Genomic DNA, 14866 nt, shown 5'->3' on the forward strand with positions numbered 1-14866 from the left:
GACAGAGATGTAATGCAAAGACTTTTACTCCTCATGTATGTGAAGGATGTAAGAAATAAAGTCAATTCAGTTCAATTCAAGTCAATTCAACGAATGTGTCAAGAATAAAGAAGCTAACCAGTAAATCATTACAGACACTGGCCATCATGCAAACTCCCTTCCAGAAAGTACCGTCGGGCTATTAAAACAAAACTATGCCATGTTAAAAGTTTCTCCCACTATACAGTTAACCTGCTCGGTCATTCTCATTAGCCTCCACACCTCATCTGTGTATTACCCCCGTCACTGCACTGCACTGTGAAGCCCCCAGGCACTTTTTATCATCCTGTTTACATTGTAAATACAAGCTGGCATTTATGTATTTACAAACATCTTATTTCATATTCGTATTTCACCTTTAGCTTTACTGTTTAGATAATTGATTATAGTTGTTGAATGCTGCTGGTTTTCTGTTACATGTCAAGTCCTGGTCAACACATCACAGCAAATTCCTAATACATGGAAATGTATCTGGTGAATAAATTTGTTCCTTGATCAACAAGATCATAGCTGATCAGCTCAACTCTGCAGTTTGACCTGATCATAGCAACCTTTTGCTTCCATCTTAAAATTGTTTCAAAGACGCCACTTCCATGACTTTTGAGAAAGAGAGTTCATGAGACCATTGACCTTTTGTGGGAGATCTCCACCTCCCCCTTCCTGCCTTTTTCAGATCACCCTAATTCCCTTGCTATGCAAACAACAGTCTAACTGTGTCTTAAATATTTATTTAATCAGGTCGTCCCCACTGCTTCCCTAGGCAAAGAATTCCATCACTTTCTGGGAAAAGCAGCTTATCCTCACTTCTGTAAACATGAGGAATTCTGCAGATGCTGGAAATTCAAGCCACACACATCAAAGTTGTTGGTGGACGCAGCAGGCCAGGCAGCATCTCTGTCCTGAATTTGCTGCTTGAGGCTATGTCTTCTAGTTCTACTCTCACCAACCAGTGGAAACAACTTTCAGTCCTTTGTCTTCCTTTTCATCCATTTATCTGCATCTATCTGCCAGCACATTGAGATACCATGAGGGATGCTGTCGACTGGCACATTCCAGGCCGCAGGAGTACGTGCTGAGGGACGCACTGACGCTTATTGCAGCCACCCCGAGGGTTCGGTGGGACAGGAACACGGTGTAGGGTTCTTCTCGTACCGGAGAGCGAGGGGCAGCGTGGGGCGAGGAAGCTTCTCAATTATCGTAGTAGTATACCATCCTGGAGAACCACAGGAGCGGCAGCAGGGCTGTGGGGGAGTGTGAATGCAAATCACATCATTCAATGCAAATCATATCATTCATGGACATCAGTTCAGAAAGCATTGACAGTAAATGTAACAAATGAAAGGTCACTGCAGGGTTTATTCTTGTAAAGATTTTTTACGGTTTATTTTGTTAAAATATGATTCTATAAAGAATAAAAAGGAAAAAAAAATGTGCTGCTATAAGATCTTCTCTCATTCTTCTGAATTTCAGCATGGTCTCGCGAACTCTTCGCTCTCATCGAGCACAATGTACGAAAGTCTGAAAGCATGTAATGTACCAGCAGCCTCTGTGCCAGTTATAAGATTATCAACGGGCTCGCAGGTATGATAAGATTCAAGATAGTTTACTGTTGTTTCCAGTACACAGATGTAAAGGGGAACAAAGGAATTGTTACTCTGCATCTGAGGTAGGGCTAAAAACAACAAGGTAAGGATTAAAAAAAAACCACAATAGGGGACTGACAGGAAATACAGTCGTAGAGTCATAGTGGTGAAATGATAAAGTAGTAGTGGCGGTGGTGGTGGTGGGGTGGGTTAGTGGGTGGAGGTGTTGATTAGTCTTACTGATTGGGGAAAGTAACTGTTTTTGAGTCTGGCGGTCCTGCCATGGATGCTACGTAGCCTCCTCCCTGATGGGAGTGGGACGAACAGCCCATGAACAGGGTGGGTGGAATCCTTCATGATGTTATTGGTATTTTTCGTGGCACCTTTCTGCATATGAGTTTTCTGCACCTTCCTTGATGGCGAGTAGGCTGTTGCTGATGGGTTGTTTTGACGAACCATTACGGTCTTCTGTCGGCCGCAGGGCTGTTTCCACACCATTCATTGATCACATGTTAGAACACTCTCTCCTGCGCATCTGCAGAAAGACGTGAGTACCGACCCTTGTTTCACGATCTACCTCGTTATTACCGTACATTTTATTGTTTACCTGTACTGCACTTTCTCTGTAGCTGTTACACTTTATTCTGCATTCTGTTATTGTTACACGGTGTAACGGTCTGATCTTTGTGAAGAGTCTGCAAGACCAGCTCGGTACTTGCGGCAAAATAACCCACGTCAGCAGCCTCTCAGAGGTCACATGCGGTCAGAAACAGGAAGTCGAACTCTCACTCAGACTTGAAACTGAAAGTTCCGAGTAGGGGAGAGAGGAGTAAGATGGCTTCTGCAAACTTCGTCCAGGATTTAACGTGTCCCGTCTGTCTGGAGGTGTTCACCGATCCGGTCTCTCTGGAGTGCGGACATAATTTTTGCGGAGCGTGCATTTCTCAGTCTTGGGAGAGGGTCTCGGGGAATGTCTCCTGCCCTCAGTGCCGGCAGGTGTTCGCCCAGAGGAACACCAGGCCCGCTTATACCCTGAGAAACATCGCGGAGAAGGTCAAGCAGCTGAGGGTGGGGGCGCCCGAGCAGAAGGAGGAGTTTGTCTGCCGGGAGCACGACGAGAAGCTGAAACTGTTCTGTCAGGAGGAACAGGAGATGATCTGCCTGGTGTGTGGCCAGTCTGCGCAGCACAAGATGCACAATGTCATCCCGATAAAGGAGGCAGCCCAGGGGCACAAGGTGCGAGATCGCCCGCCTGAACTCACCGCCGTGCGGTCGGGGAGAGGGGCGGGTGCGTAAGTGCTGAAAGTACAGGGAGACGGAGAAGGGAAACTTTGAGGGGTGGACAGCGCAGAGAGAGGGGAGGGGAAGGACGGGAAACGGTAAAGACAGAGCAGGAGATAAGGGAATGCCCGGTTTGGATACAGGGCGCAACCAGGGTTGGAAGGAGAAGGACTAACAACGCTCGAGGTGGATGAGGAGAAGGCAGGGGTAAGAGTGATGTTACAGAACGAAGAAAAGGACGTTTGAAAGCGGAGAAAATAAAGAGAATATGGCAGGAGAAAAGGGAAGAGAAGGTCAGAAGAGGAAGAAGGGAAGAAGGAATGGGGAGAGAAGGGGAACTGAGTAGAGGAGGGTAGATGGGGGAACGACTGACAGGTGAGAGATTGCAAGGGAGGGGAGATGGGCTATCCATCATCCAGGCCATGCTGTCTCTCCCTGCTGCCATTGGGAAGGAGGTAGAAGGTCACGTGTCACCAGGTAGGAAACAGTATAATCCTTCAATCAGGCTCCTGAACCAGTGTGGATAACTTCACTCACCTCAACACTGAACTGATCCCACATCCAATGGACCCACCTTCAAGGGCACGACATCTCATGTTCTCAACATTTCTATTTACTGTTTTATTATTTGCATGATTTGTCTCCTTTACAAGTTGGTTGTTTGTCAGAATTTGTTATTTTATAGTTTCTCATAAATTGTCTTTATATTCTTGCATTTGCTTGGAAGAAAATCAATCTCCAGGTAACATATGACCACGTACAAATACTTCGATAATAAGTTTACTTTGAACTTTATCGGGTAGAATTGGGAGGTGTGGAGGGGAGAGGTCGAGTTGAGGCAGTGGACGATGGAGATGGTTGTGGTAGATGAAGGCAAATACAATATGTTAGGGATGATAGAATGGGCGGGAGGTTGGAGAAGGAGGAAAAGGCAGGATAATGAGGGCAGGGGAAAAGTAGCGTAAGGACAATATTGAGGAAGGGAATAAGTGAGAGACTGGAAGATGAAGGGAGAAGGGGAGATGAACATGAGAGGTGAGAAGGCAAGAGAGAATGATTCTATTCCCCCTACAGTTTCAGGGATTATCCCCCCAGTCCTCTGCCCCCCACTTCAAGATCAATAAATGCCAGCAACCTGGGAAGGATCCTTTCTCAGATCTTCTTCTGTGTCTTCTGAATTCCAGGAAAAGTTGGAAGAGTCCCTGAAGCTTCTGCAAGAGCAAATGACTCAGAGTGTTTGGAGTAAGCAGGAAGGGGAGGCTGCGATCCGGCAGCTGAAGGTAAGGAATCATTCGGTGTTCGTGGATGGTTCCCTGGGTTACCTGTCTAGTTTTCTCCCACACGCCAGACATTTCAGTTGGTAGGTTATTTGGTCATTGTAAATTGCCTGGTGATCAGGCTAGGGATAAGCATCATGGCTTGAAGGATTTTTCTACGTTGTATTTCAATCAGACAATAAAGAGACTGAAAGGGACAGGTCCTTTCCAGTTGTACAATGCTTGTCCCACAGCAATCTGTAAGCAGCTGACTGTAAAATATTCCTACAATGAAAAGAAGGTGTAAACTGTTTTCATCACCTGACCTTATCATTTGACATGCTAAGTTAGGGACTGGGTTCTATATGTTGTAAGATGTCCCATGTCACTTGGTTCCTGCTTCCATCCAAACATTCATATGCATCTTACATAAAATGCTGGTGGACAGCCAAAGTTGTCTCGGCCAGAAATGTCAACTGTACATTTTTCCATTGATGTTGCCTGGCCTGCTGAGTTCCTCCAGCATTTTGTTTGCGTTGCTTGGATTTCCAGCATCTGCAGATTCTCTCTCTGTGATTTGATACATACACACCTGACTGCTCACCCCCCCCCCCCCCCGGTATCCTTTGGAGATGCAGAATACATGACCACTCCAAGCAGCACCAAATGTGTTATTTAGAAAATAAATCATTCAGTTTGATGAATTATGTTTGGCCGGTGACTCTCTGCTACCCTCACTCTAACTCAGGACCAGGTTGATGGACAGAGCTGTGAGATCAGGGCTGAATTTGAGAAGATGCACCAGTTCCTGCGTGAGAGGCAACAGCAGATGTTAGCAGAGCTGCAGAGAGAAGCAGACAAAATCCTAACACAACTGGAAAACAACTTAAAGAGAACAGTCGACAAAATAACTTCTCTTGAAGGAGTGATACAAGATGTAAAAGTGACATTGGAAATTCAAGATCCCCAAGGGCTCCTCAAGGTACAGGATGTGTCACTTTCTTATCTGGGGATCTAAACAATCTGATAAATATTTGGGAGTGAAATTAAATTGGTTGGAAAATAGGGTTAAAGCTGCTTTTCCGAGTGCAGTCAGTTCAATAGAAACTCAGAAACATTCAGAGACTAGTCAACGGTGGGTTCACACCCTGCCCTTGCCTTTCTGGCCGTGGGTTTGACCCCTGTGTGATTGCTGGAATGGAGATCATTCTCTGAGTGTGGAAATCCCAGAGCAATTGCTTGAATCATCATCATGGCGCCGTCAGCACCATGTGAGTGAGGATTGATTGAGCCCAAATAAATACCATGGGGGTGAGGATTGATTTAGTCCAGATAAACACCATGGGGGTGAGGATTGATTTCGGCCAAACAAATACCATGGCGGGGTGGGGGAAGGGAATTGGGGGGTGGGCAGTGGCATGGTAACGTAGAGGTGAGAGTGATGCGATTACACCTCAGGGTGTCAGAGTTCAGAGTTGAATGCCAGGGTCCTCTGTAAGAAAGTTTGTCATCCCATGAGCATGTGGGTTTCCTCTGAGAATCCGAAGACATACCAGTTCATAGGCTGGTCGTTCATTGTAAATCGTGCTGTGCTTAGGCTGGGTTGAAATTGTTGGGTTGCCGGGTGGGATGGCTCATCGGGCTGGAACATCCTGTTCCACACTGTATGTCTATGAGGGGTGATTGATAAGTTCGTGGCCTAAGGTAGAAGAAGATGAGTTATTCAGTTGTCGTTACATGCACATGCAGTTCAACCCTTTCAGTGATTATGCAGAAAGTTTGAAGTTAATAACTCATCAGGGGTGTCTGATAAGTTCGTGGCCTAAGGTAGAAGAACATGAGTTATTAGCTTCAAACTTTCTGCTGGAACCCATGCAAGTGCCCATGGGGACACCTTTTGTTTGAAGGAAGTGGGAGGAGCAAAAGGAGAAATGATTAAGAGTGAGGAGAGACTGAGGAGAGTGGTGGTGAAGGGGAACTGGTTAGATCTGGTGTCCACAAAGAAATGGAGAGCTTTGAGGCCTTCCTGGTGGGGGATGGAGGTGTGTAGGTCCATGGTGAAAATAAGATGATGGGGGCCAGCGAACTTGAAATCTTTGAGAAGGTCCAGAGCATGTGAAGTGTCACAGATGTAGGTAGGAAGGGACTGAACTTGGGGTGTCGGGGGGAGGGTTAAGACAACTGAGGTATGGAGATATGAATTCAGTCGGGCTGGAGGTGGAAATAGGAGGTACGGTGTGTGGGAATATGAGATTGGTAGCAGTGAATGGGAGATCCCCAGAGTTAATAAGGTCAGTGATGGGGATAATGGTCTGGTGTTCCTTAGAGCAGGGGTCCCCAATTTTTTTTGCACCGTGGACCGGTTTGATATTGACAATATTCGTGCAGACTGGCTGACCGATGGGGGGGTTGGTGTTAATCACGACTGGAATATAGGTGATAAGTCAACTAAGTCACTTATAAGTGGCTAATGCACTCAAATTCGTTTCTAAAAGGGTTTATCTAACAAATTTAATATTAAACACACAGTGCATATTTTCCCCGTATGAACATGTAAATTCATTGTAACACACCAATATCGCTGAATCAGTGGGAGCCCTGGGTTTGTTTCCCTGCAACAAGACGGTCCCATTGAAGGGTGATGGGAGACAGCGGTACTCGAAGAGGATTCCTTGTGTCCAGTCTATTCTGCAATTTAGTTTTCGTTGCATTCATTGCAGAAAAGCCTGCTTCACGGAGATATGATGTTGGAAATGGAAGCAACATTTTCAGTGCTTTCGTGGCTATCTCAGGATATTCAGCCTTAACTTTGATCCAGAATGCCGGCAGAGATGTTATGTCAAACATACTTTTCAGCCCACCGTCATTTGCAAGCTTAAGGAGTTGATCTTCTTCCTGCACTGACATGGATGACGGGTGGGTCATGACCTCGCTTGCGTTCAAGTTCCAACAGTGGGCGTGACAGGGAATGAAGAAAGGTGCAGCTGACTCATATCGTTTCATATCGCCAAATCATATTGTTTTCTCGTGGCCCGGTAGCACACGTTTTGTGGCCCGGTACCGGTGGTTGGGGACCACTGCCTTAGTGGGATCCTGATTGAGGGGTAAGTAAGAGGAGGTGTCTGAAAGTTGTTGCTGGGCCTCGGCAAGGTAGAGGTCAGTCCATCTGACTATTACAGCACCCCTCTTATCTGCGGGTTTGAGGGTGAGGTTAGGATTGGTGCGGAGGGAGTGGAGAGCTGAGCGTTTTGTAAGGAGTGAGGTTAGAATAGGAGAGAGAAGTGTTCAAGTCTCCTCACTCTCCTGTTGGCAGTTGGAAATGAAAAGGTCCGGAGCAGGCAGAAGACCAGGGTGGGGTGTCCAGGAAGAGGAGGAGGGTTGAAGACAGGAGAAGGGGTCATTGGTGTGGGATGGGGAGCCCTTGCCAATGGAGACGGAGGTGTGGAAGAAACTCACTGAGGTGTGGGTGCAGGGGGACAAAGGCGAGGCCCTTACTGAGGACAAAACGTTCTGCTTCAGAGAGGGAAAGATCAGAAGGAATAGTGAAGACCCGGTATGGATGAGAGCTGGGATCGGAGGGGGGAAAGGGTTTGGTAGTGTCTGAGGAGAAGAGAGATTTGGGGTGTTCAGGGATGGTGGGCTGAGAGGAAGGTGCAGCCTCTGAGGACCCAAGAGCTGGTAGTGGGACCTGAGAGAGACGGGATTGCAGAGAAGCAGTGGGAGAAGGGGAGACAGGGGTTCCAGCGGCAGCGTGTGAACACCCGGCCTGGAGGTCATCACTGGAGTTGGAGATGGAGGCTGTGCAATCGGCATTTGGGAGGTGTCTGAGGTCATTGGAACTGCCATTGATGGCGGTGGAGTACAGGTTTTGGATCTGCTCTGGTTCGTTAGAGCCATTGAGGTCAGCAGCTGGGATCACGGTCTGGAGACCTCCAGGCCTGACGGTGTTGGAGTGCACAGGTTCTGTGGTCTGTAGACGGGCGATCTTCCGATCCTTCCAGGACATGAGAAAGCTGAAGAACCGGTGATTGAAAGTGTGGATCTGGCGGAAGATAAAGTAGTGGACAGGTCCATTACAGGGGTTGGAGAAAGAATCCCAGATTTGGGGAAGTGACTGGGGTAGGAACACCGGGTACCTCCTCATGGCGGAAAGTGGTGTGCGTAGGATGCAGTGGGAGAAACAGTCAATTGACTATGAGTACCTGGGGTCCTCAGAGGGTCCAAATCGAGAAGCTTGAAAAGAAATCTGAAAACTGTCTGGTACAGCGGGTAGCCAAGACATGTTCCCAGGAAGGATACATGGCTGTAGTAGCAGGTCAGGGTAAGCACGTTGTCAGAGTCAGTGATCTGAAATCAGCATGAGAGATCATCTGATGGTGATGCAATGCAAGTTTTGAAAATAGCTTGGAAACTTTCAGGTTCTTTTTGGTGGGCAACAATGAGACGGAGCCAACAGAAAGCAAAGAGGTGTGAGTGGAGCAGCTGATGTGTGAGTGGGTCATTGCTAGAGTGGTCCTGAGCTGGCTCACAGGCTTGGGCGAGAATGGGCTTGGGCAAGCACTGATTGAGGTTCTAGGTAAGTACGAATATCTCCAGTACGTTTTTCCTGTTAGTACACAGCTAGTATGCTGAAAATGGATCTGAAGGTATCTGTATGTTCCTTGTGTGAAATTTGTGAGACCTTCAGCCTCCCTGATAATGACACCTGCATGAAGTGCACTGATCTGTACCTCCTTAGAGAGGGTGTTAAGCGACTGGAGCTGCAGTTCGATGACCTTTGGCTCAAATGGGAAAATGAAGAGGTGATGGATAGGATCTGTAGGGAGGTACTCACCTCTGTGTGGCAGCAGGCAGGTACCTGGGTAACTGTCAAGAGAAATAAAGCCAATAGGCAGATAGTGCTGAGTACCCCTGTGGCTGTTCCCCTCGATAACAAGTATAACTGCTTTGGATACTGTTTGTGGGGAGAGTGACCATGAGTGGGTAGCTGCAGTGACCAAGTCTCTAGCACTGAGTCTGTCTCTGTGGCTCAGAAGGGAAGTGGGGAGAAGAGGAATGAAGTAGGGGATTCAATGATTAGAGGAGCAGAAAACAGAATCTGTGGACATGAGAGAGACTCCCAGATGGTATGTTGCCTCCCAGGTGCTCAGATGAGGGATGTGTCAAATCGGTTCCACAATATCCTAAAGGGGGAGGGTGACAGCTGGAGGTCGTGGTGTTTATTGGTGCACAGGTAGGAAAAGAGAGGAGGTCCTGAAGAGAGAATACAGAGAATATAAAGAGTTCGGCAGAAAGCTGAAAAGCTCCAGGGTAGTAATCTCTGAACCGCTGCCTGCACCACTTAGCATGCCCTGGGTGAGACGTTCCTTAAAAATGGATGCTGTCTGCTTGATACATTGTCTTTGAAGATGTCCTCAGTGCTGGGGAGATGAGTACACGTGATAGAGCTGCCTGGGTCTGCAACCTTCTGCAGCTTTTTTCTGATCCTAGAAAGTGGCCCCTCCTCACAACATAATTTAAATGTAAATTATACACAACTTTTATTCGGAAGAATATAATTAAAGCGAAGTCCATTTTAGTGCAAGAGATCAAAGTGGCGACGGTGATGCTAAACTGATTTGGGTTTTGCTGATTGTTTCAGGAACTGAATGGTTGAAGGGAAGTAGCTGTTCAAACAGTTCAGTTCTTGAGGAGAAGAGAAGAGAGGTTTGGAAAATTTAGAGAAGTAACCTCAGAGTGAAGGGTCTGGCTATGGAACAGTATTTAAAATCAGTCCGCAAAAGCTAATTCAGGAAAAGATGGAACGTGGAAAACAATCAAATGTTTCTGACCCTTTACTCTGGTTGAATGTTTAGCCTTTGTACTCCAGCCCTGACCATGAATCCTTCCAGAGATTTTCAGTGACTGTGTCTCTCAATTCTATTCTCTCTCTTTCCCCTCAGGATATTCAAGCCCTTTTGAAGAGGTGAGTAAATTTTAGCTGAAATTCTGAGACCAGGTTACTGTTGTGCATCTAATGTATATTGGCAATTGATTTAATATTGTTACATTAAGCTTTGTTTTACATGTCTTCCATACAGATTATTTCCTTACAACAGAGTATTGAGATACAGTACTGTGCAAAAGTCTTAAGCAGCCTAGCTATACATACATATGTGCCTGTGACTTTTACATACTGCTGTATTTGTAAAACTGGAGTGGAGAGCGAGTTTGCAAATCTGGTGGGAGCAAAGGATGTTGGGAATGGAGAGGGTGGAGCACTGTGGGAAGGGTGTGGGACAGGGGGCAGAGAAAGAGTGCCAGGGTGAGAATTGGCACGGGTGCAGACACACCCAGCCCTGAGACACCAGGCAAGGTCATTTGATTCCAAACAAGTGGCTGACTGATCATTACAGAATGTCTCTCTGGTGCTTCCCGCTCCCTCCCCTCTCCCTTCCCCTGTTCCCAACCAGGATCCTCCTCTCCCTGCCCTCTTCCCGTCGCAGTCCACAATAGAAGCCCATATAAGATTCATGTTTGTCACCACTCACTTAGATCATGAAATGTGTTTTTTCTTTAGCGGCAGCAGTACAATGCAATACATAAAATTACTACAGTACTGTGTAAATGTCTGAGGCATTCCAGCTATAAAAATGTGCCTGAAACATTTGCAGAGTACTGTATTACAATGGAAAACAACAACAGAATGCAGAATGAAGTGTTACAGTTACAGAGAGAGTGCAGTGCAGACAGAAAATAAGCTGCAAGGCCACGACGTGGTAGATGGACGGAGAGGTCTTCAGTCCATTATATCATACAAGCGACTGTTCAATAGTCTTACAACAGCAGGATAGAAACTCTCCCTGAGCCTGGTGGTGAGCTTTGATGATTTTGTACCTTCTCTCTGATGGGAGGGGTGGGGAGAAGAGAGAGTGTACAGGGTGGGTGGGGTTTTTGACGATGTTGGGTGCTTTACTGAGGCAGTGAGAAGTGCAGACAGAGTCTTTGGTAATGTGTGTCACTAATTCCTGTCCCTGACTTTGTAGGTGTGAGTTGCCGGTTTCCAGTCCTGGAGTGGTGTCTGTCGATCTTCCTGAGGATGTGGCTGAAGGAAGGTTGAGGTATCTCAAAGTGTGGAAGGAAATGAGAGCCGTGGTTTCACCAGGTACCTTTCTCTTTCTCTGTAATTACCCTTCTCCCCACTGCCCCGCCGCCTTCTCCCCTGTAATACCTGATACTCCAAGGCTCCAGATCCACACTCTGCATTTATCAGTTACCATCCCTCATCAGGCATTTGTTCAGAGTGTGCAACATTTCTGCTTCAAACACACACAACCTGACAAAACAATGCTCTGGAATGCTTCTGGAATCTCCACAACAGCCCCCACCTCCTGCCCCTTGTTGTCATAGAGTCCTTCTGTACAGCTGGCCCTTCAGCTCACTCTGGCCATCTACTGTACACTATCCCCACGTCCCACATTCAGCTCATATCCCTCTGTGCCTGGCCTATTCACATGTCTGTCTAAATGTCTCTTAAACCTGGCAATTGTATCTGATCCCACCACTTCCTCTGGGAGAATGTTCCAGATAGCAAGCACTCTCTGTGTAAAGCACTTACTCCACAGATCACCTTTAAATCTCCTTCCTCTCCCCTTAAACCTCCACCCTCTTGTTTTTGATCGCTCTACCATGGGAAATGCTGCCTGTACTGATATATTTCTGTTTTGGGTTCACATCTCCAGCATCTGCAGTTTAAATAATAAATGTCCACTCGGCCCTGGCCCCTCACGGGCTGCTGTGTCACTGGGAATGGAGCTGTCATGGCTTGTCCCGTTTAGCTTTTAAAAAGAGAACTGCAACCACATAAAACATCATAGAATACAGTCAGCTGGGCAGAGGAAGGGGATTGAACTGCCCTGTAACAAATAAATCGCTCTGACGTTGTACGGTGTTAAATATATGGAGCAGTGGGGATTGAAATCTCCGCCAGGGGCTCCACACTTCCTGGGCTGAGGGAGGAGACGATGGTCATCACTGTCAGCTCAGACCCTGTCAGTTCCACCTGCTTTTCTTATCGTAACTGTTGTCTTTCAGTGCCAGAGCGGCTGACGCTGGACCCAGATACAGCTCAGAATAATCTCGTCCTCTCTCAGGATCTGATGAGTGTGAAGTTTGTGACCGTCAAACAAAATTGTCAGGATCACCCGAAAAGATTTGTATTAAAATTAAATGTTTTGAGTTCACAGGGTTTTACATGTGGGAAGCACTACTGCGAGGTGTATGTTGGATATAAGACTGAGTGGGTTGTGGGTGTCTGCAGAGAGTCTGTAAACAGGGATAGAGGGCACACCTGCACACCAGCAGAGGGATACTGGGTCATTTATGTATTTTCCAATTCAGTGAAGATACCAGATGTCATCTCCCATCTGGAAATGAAACTCCGAAAACTGGGGGTTTACCTGGATTACGAGCGGGGCCAAGTGTCATTTTACAATGCTGACAACATGTGTCACATCCACACTTACACAGACAGTTTCACTGAGAAACTTCATCTCATCTTAAATCCATGCGATTACGAAACAGATGCCAACTCTGAACCACTCACACTGCTCACCACTTAACACAGTGGGACACGTTCTCCGAGGTCTCAGACTTCTCTGGACCCACTGAGCAGATCTCACTGCACCGATTCTCTGAAATACAACCAGAAAAAGCCAGAGCACTCAGCAGTGGGGGAAACATAGTTAATGTTTCAGGTACAGACCAGCATGTGAGAACTGATTCTCTGCCATTGCTACTGACAGGTGAGGCTGTTTATATTGACGTCTAATCTATAAATTAGACTCGGTGTCTCCTTCCCAGCTCTCTCTCACTCTCTCCTACTGCCTGCAGTCCAGGCGCACGTGCTGTTGGAACAAAATGAAGTGGACTGTTCTCTAGAATTGTGATATCTGCATCTAATAATCAGTGTAAAAATGTGCAGATATTCTCTATGTAATAAACATTTTTTAGATTCTTTTTGGATTATAAGAATACTCAGTCCTCTTTTATTGTCATTTAGAAATGCATACATGCATTAAGAAATAATACAATGTTTCTCTGGAGTGATATCACAGAAAACAGGACAGACCAAAGACTAACACTGACAGAACCACATAATTATAACATATAGTTACAGCAGTGCAAAACAATACCATAATTTGATAAAGAACAGACCATAGGCACGGTAAAAAAAAGTCTCAAAGTCCCGAGTCGATGGACTCCCGACTCCCCGATAGCAGGCGGCAAAAGGGAGAAACTCCCTGCCATAAACCTCCAGGCACCGTCAACTTGCCGATACCTTGGAAGCAGCCGACCACAGCCGACCCTGAGTCCATCCGTCTGAAAACTCTGAGCCTCTGACCAGCCTCTCCGATACAGCCTCCCGAGCGCCGTCCTCTGCCGAGCACCTTCGACCTCTCCCCGGCCGCTGAAACACGCAAAGCTGAGGATCTCAGGGCCTTCAGCTCCAGAGATTCTGGTTACCACACAGTAGCAGTGGCAGTCAAGCAGGCATTTTGGAAGTTTTCCAGGTGTTCCGCTATGCTCTCACGTCTGTCTCCATCAAATCAGAATTGTGCACGGTCCCCTACTTGACAGATAACAGACATCACCACCGAAGTGGCCGTTGTCGCGCCGCCATCTTCTCCCCCTCCCGGGGAGAAAGCTGCAGAGTGAACTGACAGTGTGTCTGAGCTGGTTACGTTGGGGAAACTGTGAACGGAATGGGAACAAAATGGGAGGCGGAGGTTCGGGTTCAGCTCTGCAGGGAGGACAGGGAACTGTTGCCTCTCAGCTTTTTGGAGATTGCAGCCCAGGTTTGGGCAAGGACATCTCTGCGTGGTTTCTGTGAAAGGCAGACAGATTGATCCAATTAAAGAGTGCTCTTTAAAGCCCAGAGAAGCCAAGGTGTGTCAGGTCAGTTGATTGGGGTTTGATGATAGACGTTGCCTACTTGAGGCAGTACCTCACGTAAATACTACCAGTGTCGGGGAGGGGAGTGTTAGTGATGCATTGGGCAGAGTCCACTACTCTGCAGCTTCTTACATTCCTGAATGTTTGAATAGCTGTGTCAGACCATAATGCAACCACAGGATACTGTCAACAGGATATTTGTAGATGTTTGTTAAAATGTTTGGCGACAGTCTGACCCTCCTAATAAAGTAAAGTCACTGACTCACCTTCCTTGTGATTGCATTCATGTGCTGAGCCTAGGATCAGTCACCTCATATATTACTCGAGGAATTTGAAGTTGCTGACCCTCTCCACTTCAGTGTTCTGACTTGCTGTCTATTTCCCCGGGATACCTTTCCATTATCACTTCTATTGGATCATTTCCTCATTCTCAGTTGAATTATTCACCCCAGCCCTGCACTGTTGTACCCAAACTTTCACCAATAACTGTTTTGCAGTCTGTGTTTCTAATGCCCTCAACAGGCTGACTTACCCCTCCACAGTACAGGTATCTTTCCCAATGTTGTGTGTTAGAGCTGAGGATGCGGAGTATTCACTGTGTACAAATTTGCTGATGATACAAAGATTGGAGGTGTAGTAGACAGTGAGGAAGGTTTTCAGAGCCTGCAGAGGGACTTGGACCAGCTGGAAAAATGGCAGATGGAGTTTAATACAGACAAGTGTGAGGTATTGCATGTTGGAAGGACAAACCAAGGTAGAACATACAGGGTTAAT

The 14866-nt window shown here is 46.8% G+C and overlaps 1 protein-coding gene across 1 annotated transcript; it reads left to right on the forward strand.

Moving 5' to 3' along the window:
• The first annotated feature begins 1610 nt into the window (after positions 1-1610).
• Positions 1611-14623, forward strand: LOC134346668 (zinc-binding protein A33-like). Its single transcript, XM_063048163.1, has 6 exons — positions 1611-2858; positions 4088-4183; positions 4908-5141; positions 10102-10124; positions 11185-11303; positions 12233-14623. Exons 1-6 carry the CDS (start codon positions 2457-2459, stop codon positions 12757-12759), a joined length of 1401 nt encoding a protein of 466 aa, XP_062904233.1. The 5' UTR covers positions 1611-2456; the 3' UTR covers positions 12760-14623.
• Positions 14624-14866: the final 243 nt, after the last annotated feature.

The sequence above is a fragment of the Mobula hypostoma genome, chromosome 5, assembly GCF_963921235.1.
Source record: "Mobula hypostoma chromosome 5, sMobHyp1.1, whole genome shotgun sequence".
In the NCBI taxonomy this organism is placed as follows: domain Eukaryota; kingdom Metazoa; phylum Chordata; class Chondrichthyes; order Myliobatiformes; family Myliobatidae; genus Mobula; species Mobula hypostoma.